Source organism: Atractosteus spatula, chromosome 25, assembly GCF_055471065.1.
Source record: "Atractosteus spatula isolate fAtrSpa1 chromosome 25, fAtrSpa1.hap1, whole genome shotgun sequence".
In the NCBI taxonomy this organism is placed as follows: Eukaryota; Metazoa; Chordata; class Actinopteri; order Semionotiformes; family Lepisosteidae; genus Atractosteus; species Atractosteus spatula.
Genome location: NC_142730.1, coordinates 567,465 through 594,813, shown reverse-complemented (window position 1 = coordinate 594,813; position 27,349 = coordinate 567,465). Strand labels below are relative to the sequence as shown.

At 52.7% G+C, this 27,349-nt stretch overlaps 2 protein-coding genes across 2 annotated transcripts; one reads left to right on the top strand and one right to left on the bottom strand.

Annotated features, from left to right (window-relative positions):
• Window positions 1-451: 451 nt before the first annotated feature.
• Window positions 452-17,147, top strand: fcgbp (Fc gamma binding protein). The gene is made up of 19 exons (XM_088905783.1): window positions 452-500; window positions 1,768-3,003; window positions 3,461-3,801; window positions 4,189-4,768; window positions 5,400-5,998; window positions 6,419-6,986; window positions 7,112-7,710; window positions 7,940-8,513; window positions 8,970-9,169; window positions 9,437-9,578; window positions 9,930-10,261; window positions 10,564-11,140; window positions 11,352-11,950; window positions 12,207-12,777; window positions 12,877-13,472; window positions 14,080-14,656; window positions 15,428-15,627; window positions 16,202-16,582; window positions 16,857-17,147. Exons 1-19 carry the CDS (start codon window positions 452-454, stop codon window positions 17,145-17,147), a joined length of 9,012 nt encoding a protein of 3,003 aa, XP_088761909.1.
• A 3,765-nt stretch (window positions 17,148-20,912) lies between these two features.
• tyrobp (transmembrane immune signaling adaptor TYROBP) lies at window positions 20,913-27,122 on the bottom strand. The gene is made up of 5 exons (XM_088905213.1): window positions 26,939-27,122; window positions 24,336-24,356; window positions 23,749-23,889; window positions 23,156-23,223; window positions 20,913-22,000 (listed from the first exon to the last, which is right to left on the bottom strand). The coding sequence occupies exons 1-5, from the start codon at window positions 26,985-26,987 to the stop codon at window positions 21,944-21,946; spliced, it is 336 nt and encodes a 111-aa protein (XP_088761339.1). The 5' UTR covers window positions 26,988-27,122; the 3' UTR covers window positions 20,913-21,943.
• Between the last annotated feature and the right edge of the window lie 227 nt (window positions 27,123-27,349).

Below are 27,349 nucleotides of genomic sequence, written 5' to 3'. Positions count from 1 at the left end.
TTATTATGATCAAATGTATACAGTGCACTGGATATGTCCTGTAAAAACATAAATATGTATATAAGAATATTAATTTTCATGCATATGTCCTATATTTAACCAGTTTTATATATTTGTCCGATATGGAGTTAAAATAATGAAAACTAAAACACACAAAATTAAACTGTGTTAACAATAATGTTTGGATCAGACAAAACATTATTTTCTTTTCTTAGATGTGGATTTAATTACTGTCTGAACTAATTTGTAATGAAGTGATTTGCAGAGAAAATATTGAAGAAAAAAAATCTCATCTCTGAGATGAACAAATGATTCAGCCGATGCCTTGAGCCAGGGGAGTTTTAAGAGGTGCAAACAGAAAACTGCTCATTATAACTCCATATAAAATGCACCCCAGAGAAACGCAGGGGTGGAGTCTGTGTGGATAACGGTGTCTGTTTTGTCAGCAGCCATGGGGACCACACACCTACTGCCAGGATTAGCCGCCCTCCTGCTCAGCGGTAAGTGACCATTTCCCAGCCAGAGAATTTGCTCCTGCCCCCTCCCTCTCCCTCCGCGATCGCAGAGCATCTTACACAGAGACCTCTGGCATCTCGAGCTGAACTGGACTCTCCCCACTGGACCTGGACCCAGCGGGTACTGGTTTGCAAAATGAATCTGTGAAAGAGCAATTAATGAAGCAATTAACTGTCTGGTTATGCTGCTCGAATAAAGTTGTCACTAGAAGCACTTCAAAGCCCACTAAGCAGTATTGGAGAAAGTTAGTGTACTTCAAAATAGCGCATCATTACAGTAGTGGTTTCCAGCCCTAGTCCCGGAGGAGCACTGTGTCTCTATCCTGGTGAATCCCAGCACTGTCTGCTGGTTTTCATTCCAGCTGAGCCCTAAAGCTTAAGAGCTAATTGATGACTTAATTGATCTGCTTGTTTTTAGACTTTCATTTTATTTATTTGTTTGATCTGTCCTGAGTGTCTTATTTCCAACACCTTCAGCACACAGAACTGTACCAAGCCTCTCAGATTACAGGCAGTTAACAGCACTGATTAGTTGATTAACTGATAGTGAATAGACACAGGTGGGAGTGACACTATATCAGACACACCCATACCCAGTGTGTGTCTGTGAACTTTTGTATATACTTAGTAACTTAACATCTGTGCTGTTTCTCTGACTTCAGAGACAAGATTTCAGGTTGGGAAGATGATTCTAAAATCTTAAGTCTTTAAATCAGACTCTACATCATGCTTTTCTGTTCTGTGGACCCCCTGTAGCAGAATCACAGACCACAGTTTGGAAACTGCTGATCTAGAAGAGCTACACACTTCTGTTGGGTTGTGTTAAATATGGGCTAGGGGTCCTCTGGGACAGGGACTTCTTGGAATGGCGTCCCAGCCCAGCCAGACTTGAGTGAAAACCTTGGTCACAATCCCTCACTTGTGATTGATTTGGTTTCCAAAGCAACTCAAATCCACAGCAACAGTTCTAGCTGTCGGTGGGTCACATCTGATTCCTTCGCTGGGCAGTTAGTGTGAGTGATTGGGTGCTGCTTGGATCCAGCATCATCATGGGTTTCCGATAGATGGCAGGTGGAGAGGTTTAGGATTTTAATTTTTGATGGACATTTTGGGGTTATTCCCTGTTCCCCATCCTGAACTGGAAGGGCAGGGATCAGAAACCGGTTAGTGGTGTGATCCTCGGAATCGGAGGTGACATGGGATCGAGCTTGACACTCAGCAGTGCCTTCCTCAAACAGCTTTTCTTTCCCAGGGATCTGCTGGGCCACTCCCGGGGGGAAGGAGTTTGCCACAGTCTTCATGCAGAACTACGAGCAGAACTACGGCAACCCGCGCATGCAGATCCAGGTGTCAGCCTTCCACCCTGACACCAAGGTCAAAGTCAGCGTGGCGAAGCTGGGGTACATCCAGGAGCGCACCCTAGGGGCCGGGCAAGGGGTGACCTTCCAGCTACCCAACAGCGTTGAGGTGTACGGCAGCCAGAAGACTTCGAACACCGTCCTGATCGAGGCCAGCAAAGACATCACGGTGGTGTCGCTCAACTACAAGTACCTGACGGCCGACACAGCTGTGATCTACCCCGTGACCGACTGGGGCACAGAGTACTACATCTTCACCTCGCCCATCTCACCCCTGGGCACCTACAAGGAGCTCGCCATCACCAACTACAAGGAGCCCAACAGCATCGACGTCTACCTCCGGGCACCTGTGAGATTCCAGGGCCAGCTGTACTTCCCCGGCACCAAGCTCACCATCAACCTCAGCCCTTTCGAGAGCGTGCAGCTGCAGAGCTGGTACGACCTGTCCGGCTCGCGGGTCGTCTCCAAGCTCCCTGCGGCCGTCTTCAGCGGGCACTCCTGCACCTGGAGGTTCACCAGGTGCAATCATGTATACGAGCAGCTGACGCCGGTCAGCCGCTGGGGCAGGAGCTTCATCGTGCCTCCGCTGTCCTTCCAGAACCGGTTCGACAGCGTCTACATCCAGGCCTCCCAGCCCACCCAAGTCACCGTGCAGGCGGGCAACGCAAAGGAGACAGTCAACCTCAACCGCGGGGACATCTACGAGTTCCAGATCCGCGCGCCATTCCCTCTCTCCATCACATCCAACCAGGGCATCCAGGTCCTGTTCCAGGCTAACGGCGCCTACTTCGAAGATGGCACCATGTTCGACCCCTTCCTGATGACGATTGTGCCCACCGACCGGTTCTGCACCGCCTACACCCTCGACGGGCAAGCCGACTTCAAGAACGTGGCCATCTTCCTCGTCCGCACCAATGACCTGCCGGGGCTGAAGTTCGACGGCAACCCCGTGACCCGTGACGTCCCCTGGAGGGCAATCGAGGGCACACAGTACTCCTGGGGCGAGGTGGCCTTCCCTGCGGGGGCGGGCCGGCACACTGCCGCCCATCCCAGCTCCCCCTTCGGCCTCTACAGCGTGGGCATCGCCCAGATGAATGGGTATGGAGCTCCCGCACCCTGCAGCCAGCAAGGTAGGAACATCCGCCATGTTGACATCCATCATTTGCCTGATCTAAAATTGGCCCTGGTGTGAGTATGTTTGTGTCTGTGTGTGTGTCCTGTGTTGGACTGGTGTCCTGTCCAGGGCATGTGAGTGTGTGTGTGTGTGTCCTGTGATGGACTGGTCTCCTGTCCAGGGTGTGTGAGTGTGTCCTGTGATGGACTGGTGTCCTGTTCAGGGTGACTCTGCCCCCTTCTTGCCAGGATAGACTCTAGCTCCCCAATGACCCTGAAGTGTTTAGGAAATGGATGCATGGATTTCTCTGTGCAAATCGATTCCTCTTTAAGAAATCAGTTGAGAGACCTGCAGCTGAGACACCATAGAGAAGACTGTGAACCCTGGATCAGCACTCTTTGCTTGGTCTTCTTCCTGATTTTCCTGGCCACTTGACGTCACTCTCTGTTGCTCTGCTCTTTGTCGCCTCCCAGTGGCCCTGGACTGCAGCAGTGTGACGTGCAGCGCGGGAGAGCAGTGCGTGATGAGTGGCGGTTTCCCCAGCTGTGTGCAGCAGTCCGTCAAGACGGGCACCTGCTCGGCCATGGGCGACCCCCACTACCGCACCTTCGATGGACGCACCTTCGACTTCATGGGCACCTGCACCTACATCATCACCAAGAACTGTCGCAGTGACGACGGCCTGCCCGCCTTCGAGGTGGAGGCCAAGAACGAGAACCGGGGGAGCATGAGTGTCTCCTACGTGGCCATGGTCACTGTCAAGGTGTACGGCTACACTATTACCGTGGTGCGCTCTGAGACCGGCCTGGTTCGGGTAAGGGAAGCCTTTGTTTTCGGCACAGCTAACCTCTAGCCCTCTGGACACCCACTGTTAGTATAATCGAGTCTTAAGGACAGGAAGGTCACCAATGAGAGGAAGTCATTCAGCTCAAATATCCCTTTTGGTTAAAAGCTTATTGATCTGAGGATCTCATCCAGAGATGGGTGTGTAGCTTGATCCTCTTCACCCACCGCCCCCTCTGTAAAGAACTAGCTCCTGTCCTGATCGGTGGATCTCACCCAGCTAGGAAATGAACTAAATTCAGCTAAATTTCAGGTTTTCAGAATTTTCATGAATTGGTTACTGACAGAGGCTTGATGGCTTTGTCTTGGAGTGGGAAGTTACTAAAACGTGAGACATTTCCTTCCCTCTCCCCTCAAGGTCAACTACAGGATTGGCTATGTCCCCATGATCCTTGACAACGGGAAGGTCACCATCTCCCAGAGTGGACGTTCTGTTACCATCAACACCGACTTTGGCCTGACGGTGCAGTACGACTGGGAGCACTACCTGGTGGTGACGGTGCCCGGCAGCCTCGCGGGCAAGCTCTGTGGCCTGTGCGGCAACTTCAACGGCCGGCAGGACGACGACTTCGCCACGCCCAGCGGCTCCCAGGCGCCCGACGCGGTGGCGCTCGGCAGGAGCTGGCGGGCCAGCGGCGCGGCGGGTGACGGCCTGTGCTGGGACGACTGCAACGGGCAGTGCCGGCGCTGCGAGCACAGCTTCATCAAGCGCTGGGAGGGCGAGCTGTTCTGCGGGCTGCTCACCAGCATCGTCGACGGGCCCTTCCGCCTCTGCCACTCCGTCATCGACCCCAAGATCTACCTGGACAACTGTGTCTTCGACGTCTGCATGGCCGACGGCTACCACCACTACCTCTGCCGCATGCTGGAGGTCTATACCGAAGTCTGCCAGCGCGCGGGCATCGTGGTGTACGACTGGAGAACCCTTGCAAAGTGCCGTAAGTACGGTGCACATGTCGGTAGGGGGAGGGGGGGAACACATGGCTGGCTGCTGGATCTTCTGGTGCAGGCAGTTCCCATGGACAGAAGGCAGGTCACAAAGTAGAGTTGAACCTGTTGAGCCACCCAGTTGCTATTGGTTCAAAGATCTGGCCCAGCCAATCTGTGAAGAACACGGAGGTGTCGGCTTCAACAGCATGGCTGCGTACCTTGTTCCAGACCCCCATAGTGTGTAACTAAGAGCAACATCCCAGACCCCCGCAAAACAAATTCTCTACTTCCCCATCCCACACAAGAACGGAAAAACACCAGCCAGCTTAAATGCTTAATTAATTAATTGCTTTGCTGCTAGTGCTGCCCATTGAGGCGCTGAGTAGCTAATTGTTCCGATGCCATTGTCCAGCTGTTTCTTGAAAGAAGCCACTCCTCCACCCCACCTCACAGTCATATAGAGCACCCGCAGAAAAACACATCAGCACGTATGCTTAATTAATGAATTACTTAAGTGCTTATTTAGTTGACGATCTACGTTAAGGCCAACTAGACCACAGACAAAATGAAGTGGTTGGATCGCAGAAGGACAGTGAGATTGGGTGCCTATGATGCATGCCCTCTCTCTCTCTCTCCCAGCTGCCAGGTGCCCAGAGAACAGCCACTACGAGCTGTGTGGCTCCGCCTGCCCCGCCACCTGCAGCAGCCCTGACGCGCCCTCCAAGTGCAGCGCCCCCTGCGTGGAGACCTGCGCCTGCAATCCAGGCTTCGTGCTGAGCAGGGGTAGCTGTGTACCCCAGGCTGGCTGTGGCTGCACCTTCGAGGGCCGCCACATCCCGGCAGGGGAGACCGTCTGGGCCGACGACAGCTGCCGCAAGCGCTGCTACTGCAACCCGGCCAGCAGCAAGGTGGAGTGCAGGGAGGAGGGCTGCCGCTCCGGGGAGCAGTGCCAGGTGGTGGACGGGGTGAGGGGCTGTTACCCTGTCACCTACAGCACGTGCACGGCCGCCGGGGACCCCCACTACCTGACCTTCGACGGGCACCACTACAACTTCCAGGGCACCTGCGTCTACCAGCTGGTGGGCGTCTGCTCCAAGAACCCCAGCCTCGTGCCCTTCGAGGTGCTGGTGCAGAACAACTTCCGGGGCAACAGGGTGGTCTCCTACACCAAGCTGGTGGAGGTGAAGGTCTATGGAATGAGCATCATCATCAGCAGGGAGTTCCAGGGCTTGATTGAGGTGAGTTACAACCATCAGGGGCTCCGATTCCCTTTTCCTCTTCCTGTTGTGCTGCGCTGTTCGAGCGTTCGTCTGTGTGAGTGCCTACCCTGCTTCCCTGCCATCTGGTCTTGGTAGTTCAACGTTTTGCACAACTAGCTCTTTAGACATCGGTAATCAGTAATGTCAGCAGAATAATTAAGCATCTGGCAGCTTGAAAGTATTGCAGGGGGGTGTGCGTTGAGTAGTTTCTGTAAGCATATCACTAACAGAACTTAATTCAGAGTATTGTCTTTCTATGATAAGCTGACAGTGCTCTACAGGTAGCAAGGACTTTTGTTTCCTTTGTCAGAGCAGAAGACAGGTTACAACCGAGAGGAGGCCATTGGGCTGAAGACACTTGGCTCAGTGTAACAGAGTCTGTTCGGTCTGTCCCTGCAGGTGAACAACGAGCTGACCAACCTCCCGGCGTTCCTGGACGGCGGTAAGGTGGTGGTGTACAGGAGCGGTTGGTTCGCCGTGGTCAAGACCAACTTCGGGCTGCAGGTGGCCTTCGACTGGAACAGCGTGGTCACCGTCACCCTCCCCAGCACGTACGCCGGAGCTGTGTGCGGCCTGTGTGGCAACTACAACAACAAGCAGCAGGATGACCTGCAGATGCAGAACGGGCGGCTCGCCAGCAGCGCCTCCGAGTTCGGTCAGAGCTGGCGGGTGGTGGACATCCCGGGCTGCGTGCACGGCTGCAAGGGCGCCTGCCCCGACTGCGACGTCAACCAGAAGCAGCAGTACGAGACTGACAAGTTCTGCGGCCTCCTGCGGGACCCCAAGGGGCCCTTCCGCGACTGCCACGCCAAGGTGGACCCCAGCGGCTACTTCCAGGACTGCGTCTACGACGTCTGCCTCTACAAGGGGAGCAAGACGGTGCTGTGCCAGGCCATCACCAGCTACACCGCCGCCTGCCAGGAGAAAGGAGCCAAGGTCTATCCCTGGAGATCGGAGAAATTCTGTGGTGAGTTGCGCACCGTCCCTTGGGTTGACGTGCTCTTGCAGGGAGCTCAAGGTTCGCTTGAGGAAGCTGTCAGCACTGCTTCAAATGAGGAGCGTGAACGGTTTTGTCTTTACCTGTTCCGCCAGACGCCAGATGCCCCGCTAACAGCCATTACGAAGTATGCGCCAGCGGATGCCCGGCCACCTGCTACAGTCTCGCCCCTCCCGCCGGCTGCCAGGCCCTGTGCAAGGAAGGCTGCGCCTGCAACGACGGTTTCATCCTCAGCGGGGACCAGTGCGTGCCCCTCGCCGGGTGCGGCTGCCTCTACAGCAGCCGGTACTACAAGACCGGCGAGGTCTTCTACCCCGACGGCAAGTGCCAGAGCGAGTGCCGGTGCCAGCCGGACGGCCGCGTGGAGTGCGCCAAGTTCTCCTGCGGCCCCCATGAGGAGTGCAAGCTGGAGGATGGCGTCCGGAAGTGCCACGCCGTCGGCGAGGGCACCTGCTCGGCCTCGGGGGACCCCCACTACGTCTCCTTCGACGGGAAGCGGTTCGACTTCCAGGGGACCTGCACCTACACTCTGGCCAAGGCCTGCGGGCTGGAGGGCACCCACCTCGCCCCCTTCTCCGTGGACGTGGAGAACGAGAAGTGGGGCAACGGCAAAGTGGCCATCACCAAGCTGGTTGCCGTGGAGATCGATGGCAACACCCTGATCCTGAAGGCGGGCGTGAAAGGACAGATCATGGTACAGTTCCCCTTAGTTACCTCTTAGTGTTGTTTGTTTATTTTCCCAATGAGGGCGCACAAGGAAGCTTCCAATGGTTATATTTGTTGGTGTTGTGCTTGCGAGAATGAGATGTTTCCAGTGAGCAGCTACAGTACACAAGGAGAGGCTTTTACCAAAGTGATGGGATGTGTGCCTGGATTAGTTGTGCATTTGTCGATCAGTGTTAAATGTTACACTTTCTTGACAGGTGAACGGGGTGTGGAACAACCTGCCCATCAGCCTGAACAACCACGCGGTGCGAGCGTTCCAGCACGGCATCAACGTGATCATCGACACCAGCTTCGGCCTGAGAGTGACCTACGACCTCGTCTACCACGTCACCGTCAGGGTCCCCGGCAGCTACCGCGACAAGATGTGTGGCCTGTGCGGCAACTTCAACGGGAACCAGAAGGACGACTTCCTCCTCCCCAGCGGGCAGCTGACCCCCGACATCAAGGCGTTCGGATCGGCCTGGAAGGTGGCCGTCCCGGGCGTGCTGTGTGACGACGCCTGCAGCGGCAACACCTGCCCGGTCTGCGAAGCCAAGAGGCAGGCCGTCTTCGAGAAGCGCGGCTACTGCGGCATCCTCACCGAACCCAACGGCCCCTTCGCCCAGTGCTACGCCAAGGTCCACCCCGATGTCTATTTCAGCAACTGCATCTACGACCTCTGCATGTCTGAGGGGGACATCAAGGTGCTGTGCAACAGCATCGCGGCCTACGTCACCGCCTGCCAGTCCATCGGCGTGGACATCAAGAGCTGGAGGACGCCATCCTTCTGTCGTAAGTTTCTCCCAGAAACACGGGGGGGGAGAGGTCCACGTGTTTGAGTGCAGACCCCATGTGACAAATCTTTACTCTTGGCCGAGTGCTGTTTTGCAGATGGAGATGTATTTTAAAGGATACACGTACGGTCCTGGTTTAAGTAAATGAGCCGATGGCTAATTTCAGGGGAACAATAGAGGTTGCAGAAAGCAGCTTCCAAGGTTTTGAATGCACCCTCCCCAGAAAAAAGATAAAACCAATTTTAACTTCTCAACAGTGATTTTACATCTACCTCCCTTCAGTGACCATAACTAGGCCTTCAGGTTATGTCGTTTATAAAAGAGTAGTACCTTGAACTTGCATCCTTCTCCCTGAGGCAGAAATCTGTTACTTTCACCTGTGCTCCCCTGAAGCTCATTGCAGCCCCGTCAGCGGTTTCCTCTGACCCTTTGTTTTTCCCTTCCCTTTTTGCAGCGTTGTCCTGCGCCGCTAATAGCCACTACGAAATCTGCGCCGACTCCTGCTCTGTGGCCTGCGCTGGGCTCTCTGACATCACCAAGTGCCCCACTACCTGCGCTGAGGGCTGTGCCTGCGACGCCGGCTTCTTCTTCGACGGGGAGGGCTGCGTCCCGATGGATCAGTGTGGCTGCTACGATCATGGACGCTACTACAAGGTGTGATACATTGAGGTTTATGGGGGGTGGCAGGACCCACGTAGCGCAGTGGTTCACTTGTTTCACGTAATGGTGTTATTGAGGGGATTTTTTTTTTGTCTGCAAATTTCTTCATATTGTAATTGAATGACATTAAAAATGTTGTTTCAGTTCCTGGGGAATATCTCATCACACCTCTGATATTTGAGTGCTTTCTATGCGGATTTTGTTGCATTAAGTAACAATGATGGTGATGAAAATACAAGCCAGTTTCTCTCTCTCTCTCAGCCAGGAGAGGTGGTCTACGAGGACGAGTGCCAGCAGAAATGCACCTGCAATGCTATAGATGGCCTGGTCTGTGAGGCCCACTCCTGCCCAGCTGGAACCAAGTGCCTGATCAGAAACGGAATCAAGGCCTGCTTTAACACAGGCAAGCTGCCCTCATCCCTCCCAACTCACAACTTGGAAGTCAAGGGCTCTAAGAATACTAGCCTCCACATCCTAAAAATTCTCCTTTAATGGCAGTGTGACCAAAATCAGAAAAGCAAGATGTAGATTAGACAAGGCTAATAAACCTTAAATTCTGCTCATGTTTTAGTTTCTTGCTTCTGATACTGTGAATCCTTGCTTTAGCTATAAATAGCTATAAAACTTGTAGTACTCTTGAACACAAAATATTGTATTCTTATGGGACATACATGTCTATCCATGTGGTTAACAAGATTAGGGTACAGAAGGTGACAAGGGATTGGGGGTTGTTCACTTTTTGTGCATCCCATAGATCCTTGCAAAGACGCCAACTGCCGTGTGAAGGAGACCTGCCGCGTGGAGAAGGGACAGGCGGTGTGCGTACCCCAGTACACAGGCACCTGCTGGGCCTGGGGGGACCCCCACTACCACACCTTCGATGGCTATAACTACGACTTCCAGGGCACCTGCACCTACATCATCTCCAAGACCTGCGGCAAAAACGCTGCCGGCCTGGTGCCCTTCTCCATCGAGGAGCAGAACGACAACCGCGGCAGCACCGTGGTCTCCTACGTGCGGGAGGTGGTGGTCTTCGTGTATGGCTACAAAGTGACCATGCTGAAGCAGCAGTATGGGCGGGTGATGGTAAGCCCCGCCTCCACGGAACTCCGCCTGCTTGTGTACACAAACACAAAGCCACACCTGTGCGTCAGAAACCCTTTGCCTAAAAGCTCAAATTAATAAGCAGTGAGCTCCCCCTCAGAAATCTTAGAATCTGATGAGAAACGTTCCCATTTCAAATCGCTTGCCTTGCTGTTTTGCTTGTCGGTTAGTGAGATGTTATGACTAGAGGACACAACAAAAGCTGCCGATGAACTGGAAGGCTATTCTAGGAATGAGGAGGGGTCCATCATCAATAAGCAATATGGTCGTGTCCCTGTCCTCAGGTCAACGACGAGCTGGTCAACCTGCCCGTGATCATCGACGGGGGTCAGCTGAATGTGTATCAGAGTGGCATCATGGCCGTCCTGCAGACAGACTTCGGCCTGACCGTCTCTTACGACTGGAACTGGCACCTGGTCATCCAGCTGCCCAGCAGCTACTACGACAGCGTGTGCGGGCTGTGCGGCAACTTCAACGGGAACGGCAACGACGAGATGAGGACGCCCGACGGCAAGGCGGTGTCCTCTGTGATCGACTGGGCCAAGGCCTGGCGGGTGCAGGACAAGCAGGACGCCTTCTGCTGGGACTCCTGCCAGAAGGACTGCCCCACCTGCGACGGCAATGTGGTGAAGCTGTACGAGACCGAGGCCTACTGCGGTGCCCTCACCAAGAAGGTGGACGGGCTGTTCCAGCAGTGCCACGTCAAGGTGGACCCCCGGGCCTTCATGGACAGCTGTGTCTACGACATGTGTCAGAACCAGGGAGACAAGAAGATGCTGTGCCAGGCGCTGACCTCCTACGCCAACATGTGCCGGCGCGAGGGCATCATTCTGAAGGACTGGAGGAAGCAGACGGGATGCCGTAAGTACAGCCATCCAGATCTAGTCAGCAGCGTGAGGCGTCACCTGATATTGGCACAGTACCACAAAGAGGAAGTTTCTGATCCCGTTTAGTCAATTCTGCCCTGGCTGTGTAGCAGCACGCATTTTTGTTTTGCTCAGCGGAAACACAGCACATTGTGCAAATGCCTACGTTTCGCCGCTGCATTTTAAGTCCGATCATCCCGTTTCAGCCATGAACTGCCAGCCGCTGAGCCACTACGAGCCCTGCGCCAGACCCTGCCCCGTGTCCTGCCCGTACCCCGATAGCCGCCCCACATGCAACGGGACCTGCGTGGAGACCTGCGAGTGCGACCCGGGCTTCGTCCTGAGCGCGGGCAAGTGCGTGCTGGCGAGCACCTGCGGGTGCTCCTACCAGGGCCGGCACTACCAACCGTACGAGCGCTTCTGGCCGGACGAGGGCTGCCACAAGCTGTGCGAGTGCGACCCCACCCTGAGGATGGTGGTGTGCAAGGAGGCCAGCTGTAAGGCCAGCGAGGAGTGCTCCCTGGTGGACGGCGTCCGCGGCTGCCACCCACTGACCTACTCCACCTGCACGGCCGCCGGCGACCCCCACTACTACTCCTTCGATGGACATGACTTCACTTTCCAGGGCACCTGCATCTACCAGTTTGTGGGGCTCTGCTCCAAGGACCCCAGCCTGGTCCCCTTCAAGGTCAACGTGCAGAACAATCACCGTGGGAGTAGGACTGTGGCCTACACCAAAGTCGTGGCCATTGAAGTCTTCAACCTCACCATCGTCATCAGCATCGACTACCCCAACAAAGTCCTGGTAGGTGTGCGATATGAATATGTGGGTGGGCAAGGCTTTTAGCGTTGTGACACATGATTCTGGTACCATGGAGCTTCAGCTTACCAGAAGTCCCACGACCTTCTATATAAAGAAGTGCCCAAATCACCTCACAGCACCAGGTAGTTCCTTTGACACTGGGCACAGCGCAAGTAACTGTAGCTTAACACCTGTGAGGGCTGTAAAATGTTGCTGGCAGGTCTTGCATATGTGATTGTCCCTCTGCCCCCGACCCCAGGTGAACGGCGAGCTCATCTCCTTGCCCTTCTACTACGACGATAACAAGGTGGTGATGTACAAAAGCGGCGCATGGGCTGTGGTGCAGACCGACTTCGGCATGAAGGTGCAGTTCGACTGGAGCAACGTGGTCACCGTCACCCTGCCCAGCACCTACAAGGGGGCCGTGTGTGGCCTGTGCGGCAACTACAACAACAACCCGGCCGACGACTCCAAGATGCCCGACGGCCGGAGCGCGCCCAATGTGCAGACCTTCGGCGACAGCTGGAAGGTGGGCGAGGTGCCGGGCTGCTCCTCGGACTGCTCGGGGCCCTGGTGCAAGGTCTGTTCCGACTCCCAGAAGGACGTCTACCGGGCCGAGCGCTACTGCGGCGCCATCGTCAACAAGAATGGGCCCTTCCGGCAGTGCCACGCCCGCATCGACCCCGCCCGCTTCATGGAGAGCTGTGTGTACGACGCCTGCCACTACAAGGGCCGCCCCTCCGTCGTGTGCGACGCCGTGGCCGCCTACGCCGCCGCCTGCCAGGACGCCCGGGTCCCCATCCAGCCCTGGAGGAGCAGCAGCTTCTGCCGTAAGTCTTCCTGTCCGTTCCCAACCCTCCCGGAGTCGGGAGCGAGGCTCTTTCTGTCGGGACCGTAGGCGAATCACCGTGTCTTGCTCCTCCCTGCAGCCGCCACCTGCCCGCGCAACAGCCACTACGAGCTCTGCGCCACGGGCTGCCCCGCCACCTGCCACGGCCTGTCCAAGCCGAAATGGTGCCGCCAGCCCTGCAGGGAGGGCTGCCATTGCGACAACGGCTTCCTGCTGAGCGGCGAGGAGTGCGTGCCGCTGGCGGAGTGCGGCTGCGCCTACGGCGGCCGGTACTACAAGAAGTGCGAGGTGTTCTATCCCAAGGGCCACTGCAACGAGCAGTGCAAGTGCGGCGAGAACGGGGCCGTCTCCTGCACCAAGTTCTCCTGCGGCGCCCAGGAGGAGTGCAAGGTGGTGGACGGGGTGCGTGGCTGCCACCCCGTGGGGGAGGGCAGCTGCGTGGCCTACGGGGACCCCCACTATGTCTCCTTCGACGGGCACCGCTTCAACTTCCAGGGCACCTGCACCTACACCCTGGCCAAGTCCTGCGACAGCAGCGGCCAGCTGGTGGGGTTCGCCGTCGAGCAGGAGAACGTCAAGTACGGGAACCAGAACGTGGCGGTCACGATGACGGTGGCGGTCATCGTCTACGACTACGTCATCGCCATGAGCGAGGGCATGCGCTGGTTCGTCTTCGTGAGTATGACTGCCGCCAGCCTCGCGCCCCACTTCCGTTCCACAGAGGAATCCAAGTGGGACTCCCCTTGCAGAGCAAATTGATCCGCTCCGGTCTTTCCGAGCTGCCATCTCAAACATGCAAGCATACTCTTGGTGCGAGATCACACATGAACAGTCTTTACAAAAGTTAAAAACATGTCATTTATAAACAGGACAGGAAGCGGCAAGAAACCAGCCTCCCATGTGATGACCAGTTCATCTAAAAGCTACTTCATGGTGTTGCTCAGAATGTCCACACAGTTGGAGTTAGTGAAGTTAGCACATGGGGCTGCAGTGCATTGAGATGTGTGGTTGCTTGATGTAAGTGATGTGGAATATCAGTATGGGTGAGCTGTAAAGAAATCTATGATGCATAGATTCTCACACCAGCAGAGGGTACTGAGTCATGCAAGCTTGTTCCCTTAGTTGGCCTCAGCAATGCCAGGAAGGTAAATGCTGCTAAGAGAAGGTAAAAGGAGCGAGTCGGGTGCAGAATTCACCAAGTCTGACACGAACAGAATGGATTTGCATTGGGAAATTCCTTCGCCTGCTAATTCTGGGATCTCTCCTTGTCTTGTGCCGGCAGGTGAACGACGTGAGGTACAATCTGCCCCTCTCCCTGGACGGGGGCAAGATCACGGTCAACCAGCGGGGCGGCAACATCGTCGTCCGGACGGACTTCGGCCTGCAGGTGTTCTACGACTCCATGTTCTACGTCAGGGTCACCGTGCCCTCCACCTACCGGGGCAAGATGTGCGGCCTGTGTGGTAACTACAACAGCGACGGCAAGGACGACCTCCTGCTGCCCAGCGGCGCGCCGGCCACCAGCGTGGACGCCTTCGGCAAGGCCTGGAGGGTGGGCATGGGGGGAGTGGCCGGGCAGTGCGGCGAGGGCTGCGGTGACCGGTGCCACGTGTGCGAGCGGGCCAAGGAGGCGATCTACGGACAGGAGGACGCCTGCGGCCTGATCAAGTCCGCCCGCGGGCCCTTCCAGGCCTGCCACAGCCAGGTGGACCCCGAGCTCTACTTCCAGCAGTGCGTGTTCGACGTGTGCGCCCTCAACGGGGACAAGGGCACCCTCTGCAAGACCATCCAGGCCTACGTGGCCGCCTGCCAGCTAGCCGGTGCAGACGTCAAACCCTGGAGGACCAAAACCTTCTGCCGTAAGTCCCAGGCGTCCCAGCATGCACCACGGGGGACCACCACAGTCCTGTGGCTTGAGTTCGCCTGCACCAGCTGCACCTGTCAGCTGCCCCCAGCTTTGATTCTGTTGAGTGTATGATAATGAGGGTTTTACTTAGAGGGCAAACAGCAACAAGACAGGCTGTGTTACTACAAGTAAAGTAAATAAAAGATGAGGTACAGTAACAGCAATAAAACAAAACTGCGAAAGACAAAATAGAAAGTTAGGCTTTTAGCTTTGATTTAGAGGCTTGTTGTGGTCCCTTACAGATGAGTCTCGGTCCAAGCTCAGCTCAATGTCTGTAGGATTTATTTTGGGTTACACACCCAAAATGACCCAGAGCCTAGGGAAAGTGGGGTTTGTGAAGAGAGGTCATAGGTCATCTGGAGTTATACCATTCAGAGCTTTAGATGTCTCATGAGAACATCACAAGCCAGGAGATTAACTCTTCCTGTATTCCAAACCGCTCCTGTCATGAGATGTTCCGCAGTAAAATGGCTTGCTTCTTGGCAGAGAGATGACTGCGGCCCATTATGTATCTTGTCCTGACGGCTTGTGCATGGCCTGATGCAGATGATGGTCCAAGGATTAGGTGCTCAATTGAATATAGAAGCACTCGGTAGTTGAGAAATGCCCCCTGCAATAACAGAGAAAGACCTCTAGCTCCTAATCCACAGCAATTTGAGCCATTCTGTGTTTTTATTTGGTTCCTCGTCCCTGACTGACTGCGCTGTGTTCTGTCCCCGGACAGCGGCTACCTGCCCGGCCAACAGCCACTACGAGCTGTGCGCCGACACCTGCAGCTCCGCCTGTGCCAGCCTGGTCAGCAGGGCGCCCTGCAGCAGCCGCTGCTTCGAGGGCTGCGAGTGCGACCAGGGCTTCATGGCCGACGGCGACCGGTGCGTCTCCGCGGAGGCCTGCGGCTGCGTCTACGACGGCGCTTACCTGCAGGTGAGAGAACGGCCCAGGACGGACAGCGCCCGCAGGCTGTGGCTTCCAGGAGGCTCCCCACCTGGAGTCCCCCGGAGGCTCAGCTATACCATCAGTACCTTTACAGCCTCGAAGCCTGATCAGAAAAACCTCAAAGCTTTCAGCTGTAAGTGGTTTGGTGGACCAGAAGTGTCACTCTGGATCAGAACTTCAATTCCCTTGCTCCAGCACGATGACTGGAGACACAGTGCTGTAGGAGATGCTGATTTGATCTTGTTATTAAAGACCCCAGGGCTTTGTAAAAGTTAGCCCCAGTGTCCTGGCTAAACTCCACACTGGGCTGTACAGTCCTTCACCTTAAAAGCTTCTCCATACTCCACCTGCTGCAGCAGTTCCTCTTGCCTCCTGCTGGTTGCTGTGAAGGCAGAGCCACTGGTGCAGCATGTCTGCTGCGCATCTCTCAGGTGGGGCTGTTCAAACTACTACAGTATTATATACTTTTTACACTTTAATACTGTGAAAGAAATGAAAGGATGAAAGGCGCTATACGAAAGCAGGGAATCATTGCTGATTGCTGGTCTCTGGCCTCCGACAGGTGGGGCAGTCAGTGGTCACGAAGGGCTGCTCTCAGAAGTGCACGTGCCAGCCCACGGGTGGGGTGGTCTGCGAGAAGATGCAGTGTGCCTCCGGGGAGCAGTGCAGCGTCCGGGAGGGCGTGCGCGGGTGCCACAAGCAGGAGGGCAGCTGCACGGTGAAGCCGGGGGCCCACCTCAAGTCCTTTGACGCCATGGAGGGCAAGATCGCCAGCGGCGGGGCCTTCGAGATCGCCGCCCTCTGTGACCGCGGCTCGGTGGAGTGGTTCCGCGTGGTTGTGGACGTGCGGCTGTGCGTGAAGGGCAGCCTGGCGGCCGCTGTGACCGTGTACGCCTTCTTCGACGACACCGTGATCGCCGTCAACAACGAGCACCAGACCTGGGTGAGCAGGGGAGCATGGGAATGAGGACTGCTGGGAGCGTGACACGGCTCAGGAATTCAGGGGGCTGCTCGGAACGCGGGTCAGGCACGGAGATCCAGTCGACTGATTTTTTTTCGGTCTAGACGTAGTTGGGAGCTTACGAGCACTGCAAGAGGCTTGCCTGATCCCTGCCAGTGAGGCTTAACCCTAAAAAGTAACACGTTTCGCTACACCGAGAAGCGGGCAGCTAGGAAACATGTCCCGAAAATGCCGCTCTTCCTCTCTCTCGGCGCAGGTGAACGGCAAGCAAGTGGCGCTGCCGCAGAAGCTGAAGAATGAGCTCTCCATCCACATCTCCGACAAGCTGGTGATCATCGAGAAGAAGTCGGCCGTGCGCGTCTCCTACAGCGTGACGGAGGAGGTGACGGTCGCCGTCAGCGCCCACCTGGCTGGACGCACGTGCGGCGCCTGCGGCAACTTCAACGGCGACGGCAAGGATGACATGGTCACGGCCGGCGGCAAGATCTCCGTCAGCGTGTCGGAGATCATCGACTCCTGGAGGGCCAAGGACTTCTCCGGCTGGTGAGGCCCGCGCCGCGCCGGAGCAGGGGATCGTGGGTCACCACAAGCCCGCTGCGGAGGGGTCGGTCTCCATGGCTCACCATGGCAACCAGCGGGAACAGAAATTGAACACACTGTTGTACTGATATGGCAACTGTGGAGAACCCCCTGCAGCACAGAGCACATCAGCGGGGTTAATGTCTCGTGTGAGACTGATGTGCCTCGCCCTTCACAGACTGCGGACCCTGACGTTAGCACACAGCCCTGTCTGCGTGGTTTCATGCTTCATATCTACAGATATGGTGGCGGTAAAATATTTAACGGTAGTTCAATCCCTAGCAAGTGCGTTAAACACAGTCAGAGACCGATGTTAACATGCACAAACCGCTCGTTTTAATCCTGTCTTACCGAGAGAAGGCAGAAACGTGCATGCGGTCCCTGAATTTCTGTTTTTGTACACCTGCAATTGTAAAATGAATATACCGCCATCGCAACCGGCGGCAACGGACACCGCGCTCACAACAGACAGGCCCGCGTCTGCGCATGAGCAGACCTCACGCGTCCCCGGGGAGCGGAAGGAGGGCTTATGGGGCGCATGCGCATTTCGGAGGGAATACACGTGTCCGGTGTGGTACTGAACTGGTTACAACGTCTGTCCGGATCGGGGAAGGGCTCCGTTAAAAACCCGTGGTAGGGAATTTCGTTTCGGAGTGTTCCGTCTCCCTGCGTCATTGCACCCGCCCTGCGCGAGGCTTGTGAAGCCGCTTTTCCAGGAAGATCAATGTTATTTCGGTCGCGCTTCGTCACTCGCGAGCACGCGCCGAGCCATCCTTGTGAGCCGTTCCTGAACAGATGTTTTATTAAAGGTGAAGGAACGCGGCTTGTGAAAAATCGTGAACTCATGTCACAACCGGCAAGACCACATTAGACACAAAATCGCATGAGCAACTTATACCATAGCTAGCACTGTTGGACCCCTGAAAAACTAATACATTTAAAATACTTTTGTCTTTTTTTTTGCAGTGGCCTGTGAGATCCCGGAGCACCTTCCCTAAAGAATTAGTCAGATGTGGACTGTCGGGTTTTTTTTCTCGTGGGTTTACTCAATCAAGTTTGTTTAATTGTTTGTTAAATGCTTCTTCTGGTATACATTTTTTTTCTGTTCAGACATTTAAAATATAAAATAAAATATATGCAAAACTAAAATAAAAGGTTGTTTTTAATTCTCCGTAAATACTGCAGGTCAAGTCTCTGCCTTCACTCGGGTATATTTCCAGTCGGTTTGAGTTGTGTCCAGTGGCTCCACAGCAGAGTTCCCCAGTCCTGCTCCTAGAGAGCCAGCCCAGGGTTTCTGTCCTGCTGATCTTGTAACGACCTGTATGTTGTCTTAACTGACCAATTTAACAGCTCCTCCCGCTCTTCAAGCGCTGCTGCTTTGAGGACAGTTGGAAAACCTGCAAACACACTGCCACTCCGGGACCAGGAACGGGCCCCTGTGCTGCAGGATACTTTAATTCAAGGGTTCCTAATACAGGTCCTGGGAGATCCACTCCTGGTTTTCACTGCAGCTGAGCTCTTGAATTAAATCCTTAATTGAACCTTAATTGAAGTCACTTGATTAGAGGCTTTGCAAGATTTTTTTTCCGTTCTGAGAAGTTCTGGATTTTAAGTTACTAAAGAAACCGAACAGTTAGAAAGGCAGCCCTCCTGTAGATGCAGGGACATAACGCGAAGAGTTCAGACTAAACCCGTTATCAGGTCTGTTCAGGGTTGAATTATTCCATCGAGCGCAGAGCTGAGTGGACTCCCTGCAGAACAGGATTACAGAGACTGGCGCCACTGGAAACCAAACGAAAGGTTTATCGAAATGCACAGAGTGGGGTCTCCGACAGTTAAATGGTAAGAAGATCAGAAGCCCACTTGTTTTACCGCGGTATTTTTTAAGAATAAAAACTTCTCAATCCCGGAGGCCCAGCGTGCTGCGGATTCCCGCGGTTTGGACTGCGCTGTGAATTAACCGAGCCACGCAACACTTGGGAGACCCGTAGTCGGTTTAAATTCAGATGTGCCCAGATGAAACGGGACGCTTCTGTTTCGGCAGCGTCTTCCAGTATTAAAGAATAAAACTGGAAGCGCTTTAGTTAAGTCAAAACGAATAACAGAATTGAAGTGACACCTGCGTGTTATTAGATTTTCTGATCGTGGAGCATTGTAGAGGTTCTACATTTTAACGAAAGATACTCATTTGCACGCTGAAGAGGGCTCCCCAGCCGACTAATTGTTTTCATCGACCCGCTGTCGCATGAACGGAATGTTTTCCGCACTACAGCTGTCGAATCGCGCTTTCACGTGTAACGACCATTAGCCCTGCTCGCAGCGCACACACGGTCAAGTGCCCTGCTGTATGAAGAGAGGTCGTTGTTTCATTTCTTTTTGACCGATTTCATCACAATAAAAAAAGAAACGCTTGCGGCCGAGCCTTTTCAAAAAGCAGAAGACGCGCTTCATCAGAGCAGCAGGAAGCGGCGGCGACCAAGGCCACTTTCAGATCTCTTCGTGTTGTTCTGCTCTAAACCGACCTTTTCTCTCAGAGGGTTTTATATAGGGCTGCACGTGGCGGACCGCAGGCCAGCAGCAGGCTCGAACGGCTCGACTCACCGTCTCGTGCCCTGGGGACGGGTCGCGGGACAGTTCCCGGCTGAGCACGAGCTCGGCCTCCCTCGCCCAGCCCAGTTCTGCAGTTCACTTCCAGCTTTGATTTAACATCACTTTATCTCAAAGAAAAAATAGTCTTTCGCTGGTCGATCAATTGGAGCTGCTCACACAGCGGTTAGTCGGCATTGCTGCTGGCAGTGCTGGGGCCCTGGGCTCCTTTCCAGGGGTTCTATCTGTGAGGAGTTTGCATGTTCTCTCTGGGTTTGTATGACTTTGTGCTCCTTCAGTTTCCTCCCACAGTCCAAAGACATGCTGGTGGGTTAATTGCTTCTGAGAAGACTGGCCCTGGTGTGAGTGAGTGTGTCTGTGCGTGTCCTGTGATGGACTGGCGTCCTGTCCAGGGTGTGCGTCTGTGTGTGCCCTGTGATGGACTGGCGTCCTGTCCAGGGTGTGCGTCTGTGTGTGTCCTGTGACGGACTGGCGTCCTGTCCAGGGTGTACCCTGCCTTGCGCCTGTTGCTTGCTCGGATAGACTGCAGTTCCCCCATGGCTCTGATCTGGATGAAGTGGTTAGAACATGGATGGATCACATGTTGACATTCATTTGGACCGTCAGGCTTATCTTTGATAGGGAACAGTGCAGCACTGTGACCCTTTGCATTGATCGAGTTTCTGAAATGCCCACTGGCCAAAATATTAGGAACCCCCACTAACTACCACAGTGGGCCCTGCAAGCAGCTCAAACAGGATGTGGCCATTATTCCTCAGCCTTCCGAGAAACCCGAAGTCCCTGTCTCATCTCCACAGTTCCAATATGAGGGACTGAACTGCCCGTCTGAGCCACTTGCACATTTTTCAGTGGCATTGAGGTTGGGGGCTGTTCTGGGCAGGGAAGGGGTTGGAAGGTCTTCCTACCTGCTCCCAAGCGAATCACGCAAGATCAGAGTCTGCTCTGAGTCTGTCCACTTGAGTAGGGCGAGGTCCTAATAATTTGGCCAGTAGCTGCATAAGCAAAGCAGCAATGGGTCTCATGTTACACAAACAGTGACCGGATAGGTGCCTATCAGTACTGCAAAGTGGTGTCAGTCTGTTCAATGAAAGATGCACTTTCCAAAGAAAAGAGCCTTCTCAACAACTCTGCTCTTCATCTTTTATTGTGAAAAACAGATTTGCTTTGGATGAAACTGCTGGAAGAAGTGAGAGCTAGTCTGATGTACAGGAAATTATTTATCTTTAACAAATTGGGGAACCATGCAAAAAAGTGTGACTCCACTTCAAATTTTACTGTAGAGAATTTAGAAGTGTTAACGCGTGCCAAGATGTGGCTTTTCATCTCCAACAATCTGAAAGCTCTTTACAGATGACCTCCAGGTATTTTACTTTAACCACTGGGCCGGCCAGCTGTCCTCCTGGTGTAACAGGACTGGACCTGAACCACTGGACCAGCTGTCCTCCTGGTCTAACAAGACTGGACCTGAACCACTGGACCAGCTGTCCTCCTGGTGTAACAAGACTGGATATGAACCAGCTTGACCAGCTGGATTCCAATTTTAATAAATTGGTCTCTAAAAATGATAAATAACAGGAATATAAAGATAGAATTAAAATAGCAATATTGTGCTGCGATTTCCTCTAAGATTATAAAACAAGTGTGTAGTTAAATTAATTACAGACCAATTTAATGCAGTTTTGCTTAAAGAACAATTTGACAAATATATACACCATACTTTAGAAATAAAATATTATTCAGCAATAATGAATAAAACAACAGTTAAAAACATTACTGAAAGACTACAACTACCCAACAAATATATTACTATTAGAAAATATTGTACTTTCTGTGATTTTTTTAAATGTCATGTAGCTTTAAAATGTTTTCTGTACTGCATTGAAGTTTCCTGTAACTTCCTTTGGCCTTATTTTTTGGCATTATCTAATCTGCTAGAATATCATTGAACTAATTCCTAGATCCACTCAGTCCAAATGGGTTTTTGAGAAGCCTGTACAGTCTGTCAGGATCATGGCTCTGGAGTGTTTGTCCCCCTCCTGGGCAAGAGAGAAAAATGTCCAGAACATCAGGAGTTTAACGAACTCAGGGCTACAGGAACCAAAAACAATTGCTCCTTGGTCTCCTGCGTCCGCACGCGGCTCTGCCTCGTGGACATTCCTATTTGTCCACACGTCTGAGGTCACTGTAGATGTCGTTCCTGACGCCCTGCAGATCCTGTTCAAACACACACAGACGTGAAGCGAGTAAGAAATTAGACTTAGAACTTAGAATTAGAACTTTTAAAACATGCATCTGCAGCCCATATTCCAGAGAAACACAGGCTTGTCTGTTCCTGTCCACGTCTGAGGGACTGAACTGAGCCAGTTACTGTCTTCATGAGTCCGGATTCACAAGGTTCATTGTCCTAAACCGTCAGGGCTCACAGACACTGACTGCAAACTCTTTTTCAAAAGCCTGAGCCCCTCAGGCTTCCCCAGGACCAAGAGCTCTGTGTGAGCTAGGTGCCTTTCATTAAACAGCAATGGACCAAAAAAAAAAAGAATCACATCAGCTTTCAAACCGTTAAAGCAGAGAAAGAGGAACCAGAAGTAGCCTGCATCTGCTGCTGGAAATTTATTCCAGATAAAGAAGCCACGTCTTTGTGTGGTTTAAACCTTCTGATTTCTCTCAAAAAAACCGCAGCTTGTTAAATTCCACAACTCTAAACTTTCCACGCTGTCAAGCACTGAGGACTTAAAGGGGAACTACAGAACCAGCTTCTGAGATGGTTATCAAATCTCAGTTTACAAAATAAATTAATTGATGATATTGCAAAAGATTTCAAACTAAGCAGAAAATCATGAACTTTGTGAAAGTTCTTGCGCATTGAGATGTGAAGTGACCCTTCCTGCTCACTAGTCACTGTGATGACAAATGTCCTGTGATGTACAAGCGGATAAGCACAGGCTGTGCAGCAGATAGTTCACCACAGAAAGGTTCCAGTGTGATCTGCATGCAGAGTTAAGACTGCTTGTTTACAGTGTCACAGGGCCGCTTCACCTCACCGGAAATCTTGTTGCCTCGTTCTGAAATGCAGAATATGACACTGTGCATACCTGGAAATAGTCTTTTTTTGTGGTGTGAATTGGAGGTTTTACAAATTACAAGCACTGAAGCTCCCCGTTAAAGGCAGGAGCAATAAACAGTGATTTCCTCCAGTAAAACCTCCCTCTGGTTACAGAACCGTATGCAAGTGGGAGACCTCCTGGCACCCAGAGCTCCAAACTCCCACCTGGAGGACGCAGGCATCGATCCCCCTATCTCTTGCATGCCAAGCAAGCGCTCTACCATTTGAACTAGACCCCAGTGGGAAAACTGAACTCATAGTACCTGATATGTTGATTCTGCGTCATCCTTCACTTTTCTACTCGCTGACATCGATATGTTTCCCTTAGTTGCTGCCACGAGAGGGAGGGAGAGAGATGGGGTTTGGGGGTACAGGGATCAAGCCACAGCACAAGAGAACTGTTAGGATACAGGTATAGACAGTCACCTTATATCTATCTCTATAGCTTTGTAAACACTCTCCCAGAGAATGTTTAGAATATAGGAACAGCAACTAATTTAGTGTGCATTGTGGGTATGAATATTAAGTAGTTTATTACCCACAGCACTACACTAGATAGACCCCCCTGTGACTTCTCTTTACTGCTTGTAACGCCTCAACAGTCTGGAAGCTAGCTGGACCACATATTGTTGTAACTTTTGATGCACACTCTTCAGTTTAGGGTGAAATTTAAAAGGATTGTAGATTGTGTGCACAGATATTATATATATATGTGAGTGTAAAGGCTACTGTGGATGATTCCTACCTATACTTACATCACCACTGTCTTCTGCGGGATGCAAAGTGCTATAGAAATGGGAGGAATTATTACTATTAAAGCTGGTCCATACAAATAACGTAACTTTCATGCACTGACCTTGCAGGGCCTCCAGGTGGTTCCTCTTCATGCGAGAGACGAAGCAGAAGACGGAGAGGGCGATGAGGAGGGTGAGGATGATGTCGCCCACGATGATGCCCACGATGGTGCCAGAGGCTAGGTGATAGCACGATTGGCAGTCTGAAATCGAGAAAGAGAGAGGGAGAGAGTGGGAGAGGGGAGAGTCTGTTTTGGCTTCCTGAAGTCACTCAAGCCCTATAAGAAAGCCACAAAGTCTGCTGCTTGATGGTACGTTTCGAGAAGCCTGGAGTGATATTTTATGTTGCTGTTCATGCAGATCCCTGCATAAACAAGGAATCATACCATTTCCTACAAGAAAAGGCTTTTTGGACTGAATGGTGTATTAATTCTTGAATTAATTGATGGAATTTGATAAATGGAAATGTTTCTGAGACACTTTTAGATATCGGAGTAAGAAACAGCAACATGCAGGAGAAAGAAGAGATGACAGGGGGCAGATACGGAGATACAGAGAGGGACATGCAGAGATGGCAGAGGGAGATGTGCCTGGTCGTCGTCGGAAACAGGTGCTGATAAAGACAAGAAAAATACAATAATATACTCACTTTCTTGTCCAACCACAGGACCTGGAGGAAAAAAAAAAGATAAATACCAGTTAATAAATATGGCTAATAAAGATGACTCCCGTCCATCCTTCTCCGGGTGGTGTGGTGGTCGAAAATGAAGCCAGACTATCCTGAAAATGGAAAGGATGAGGTTGGAACATCTGAAAAGAGAGAGAAAGAAAACGAGGAGAAGGAGGGAGAGAATAGAAGACTGTTGAGATCACTGGTAAGGAGTCATTTGGCACTTCTAGCCCGGTGGGCAGTTAGTAGTTAATTGATTCCAGCCAACTATTTCTTGAAAAAAAACAGGGTTTTGGCTTCAACATCTTTTCTGGACAGCTTGTTCCACACTCCCACTACTCTTTGTATAAAGATATGCCTCCTGTTCTCAGTTTTAAATGCACTTCCCTGCACTTTCCACCTGTGTCACCTGGCTCAGTTCTCAGTTTCTTCTGAAGAAGTTGCCTGGCTTGACTTTGAGGGTTTTGAATACTTGTGTGAGTTATTTGAGACTGCAAAGGCTTGGTTTCTCCAGCCTGTCAGTGTAGGACATTCCCTTTAGTCATGAAATGTATCAGTTTCTCTTCTCTGGACAGGTTGCAGAGCAGCAGTGTATTTTTATAATGTGCCAACCAAATGTGTGCACAGTATCCCTAATCAAGCCTCACTAGTGCTTTATACAATTTTAACACAACATCTCCTGTTTTAAAGATGCACGCGATGTGTCAGCTCAAACACCCAGGTGCTTTTCAAAGGCAGCCTCCGGTAGATCAGCGGTTCTCATTTTGTGTTTCTGCTACTCACAGGGGTCTAATTGCATCTCTGCTTCGCTACAACTGACCAAAAAAGGTCAGAAGAGCAGGCCAGCAGACGATCTGGCGCCGGAAGAGCATGAGATACAGGGGAGCGCTTTGGGGTTTCTCGAACACACCAGCTCGCCCAGCGGTACCCAGAACTCATCTGCAATTCGCTTCAAACCTGCGACTTTGATGCCCGTTTCTGTCTGTGGCCAGTACATAAATGGCTGTACAAGAATTGTTTCTGGTACCGGAGGGCGCCCAGCTCAGCGGTCTTTTTATATGCGTGGCAAAGCGCGAGTCTGAGACATCATGCCTAGTGACAATGGCCTTGGTCTGCGGGCTCCGCTGGGCTTCCTTCCTGAGATTGCACAGGTTGCGTAAGAGTGCAGAAAGTGGGCCCACCATCAGAAGGACACTGACGTTAATTAACAACACGCCCTTGCTAACACAGGGCACAGTCCAGACCCTGCTGTCAGAGGCAAAACCTATAAGAGAATATCAAAAAGAGAGAGGAAAAAATAAAGTTGTCCTCCATAGCTGGTGGGATAAAAAAAGAAAAAAAGATTTGGGAAAGGGGGAGGATTCATTAAGGCTCCCCAAAAACGAATTCTGCAGTCTCCTCCTACCCCTGCACCCCACCCCAACCCCCAGGCCTCCTGTGCCTTTGGGGAGTTCCGGAGCGGCCTGTCCCAGGGGTGCTCACGGGCCGGGCGCAGAGTTTTCACTGGGCTGGGCGTGTGGGCATGAGGGTGAGGGGATCCCGCTCGGCTCTGCTGTCGCCTCACAATCCGGTTTCTCAGCCTCAGCTTTCGCCCAGTCCGCTGTCGGCATGCCTGCGAGCAGCAGCGGGCTTTTTTTGACACAGGAAATCGTGCTTCTCTTGCTGCTCTGCAGAGAAGTGCCATTGAGACACAAGATCACATCTTCAGGATCCTGCTGGTCTTATTGCTTCTGCGGCAGTTTGAAAGTCAATGTCATGCCAGGCAAAAGCTGCCGGATGGGTTAGGCAATTGCAGTTGAACGGGGCCGAGCTCAGGGACACAGGACTGCGAAACCGTTCGCGGTTTTGCTGCACCTGCCACCCGAAGTCAAACGGTATTGTAATATTTCCTCTACCAAGTCAGGAAATGAAAATCAGGCCACAGTCCTAGTTCCCCATTTCTGAAACAGGAATTCTGTTGCCTGAAGCCTCTTGCATGTGCTCTCTCAGTGTGTGTACAAGCACCCAAACAGATTTCACCGGCCCCTGTCAATACCGAACCTCGTCCACTCTAGACTTTCCTGTCAGCACTTATACACATTTCTGCTCTTGGCATTTCAGGGGAATTGTGACTAAAAGCCTTTGTGTACATCTCTCACAATTCACAACCATATTCAGCTTTTCCCCATCTTCCATCTTTTTCAGCTTGCTCCGCCTTATCTATGGGATATAGCCGACAGATTCCACCTTGCCTGGGGTGAACGGAAACTCTTCACAGGAGAGGGAACAAATGATCACCAATAAAACAAAACTTTATGGAGAAAATAGAAACATTACCTACAGAATTAGACACCAACAACACACACGTGATAAAGGTGCAGTAGACCATTAGAAACTGTATAAAAGGTCGTTTAACACTCAGTGATTTTCTGTATACTCCCTTTTTGGTATGATGTGTCTCTGTTTCTTCTTATTTGTAGGTGTCAGAAAAGGAATATTGTAAACATCAACATCACTACAGTCCACTATTTCAAAACAGCATCACGCGACGCAGAGCCTTGAGCTGAACCAGGAGGCCAGAGTCGTCAGGCAGAGAGACTTACCGAGCAGCCCGGCCAGGGGGGTGAGGACACAGAGCCATCCGCGGCCCATCGTGGACGGGTCAGCACCGGTCCGGCCCAGAGCAGAGGAGAGGGGCGGGTTCTGAGCTGGGCGCTGTGCTGTCCTCTGGGCTGCGAGAGGGACTGGCCGGCCCCAGGCTCTGTGACAGAGTGCCAGGAACCCCTCCTGCTCAGGGCTGTGACATCACAGCGTGACCACTGTACTCACACCCGCCCCCACACACACATACACACACAGCCGACTCGCTGCTCTGTCTCTCTCTCACACACACACTCACGCTGTCCTGCTGCTTCTGCTTCTGCTTCATCTTCCAACTGGACGCCTTCTTTCTCATGTTCGGCCTCTATCCCTGTAACCAGCTGCTCTCCCCTGTAGAAGAGTGTCGATCGTCA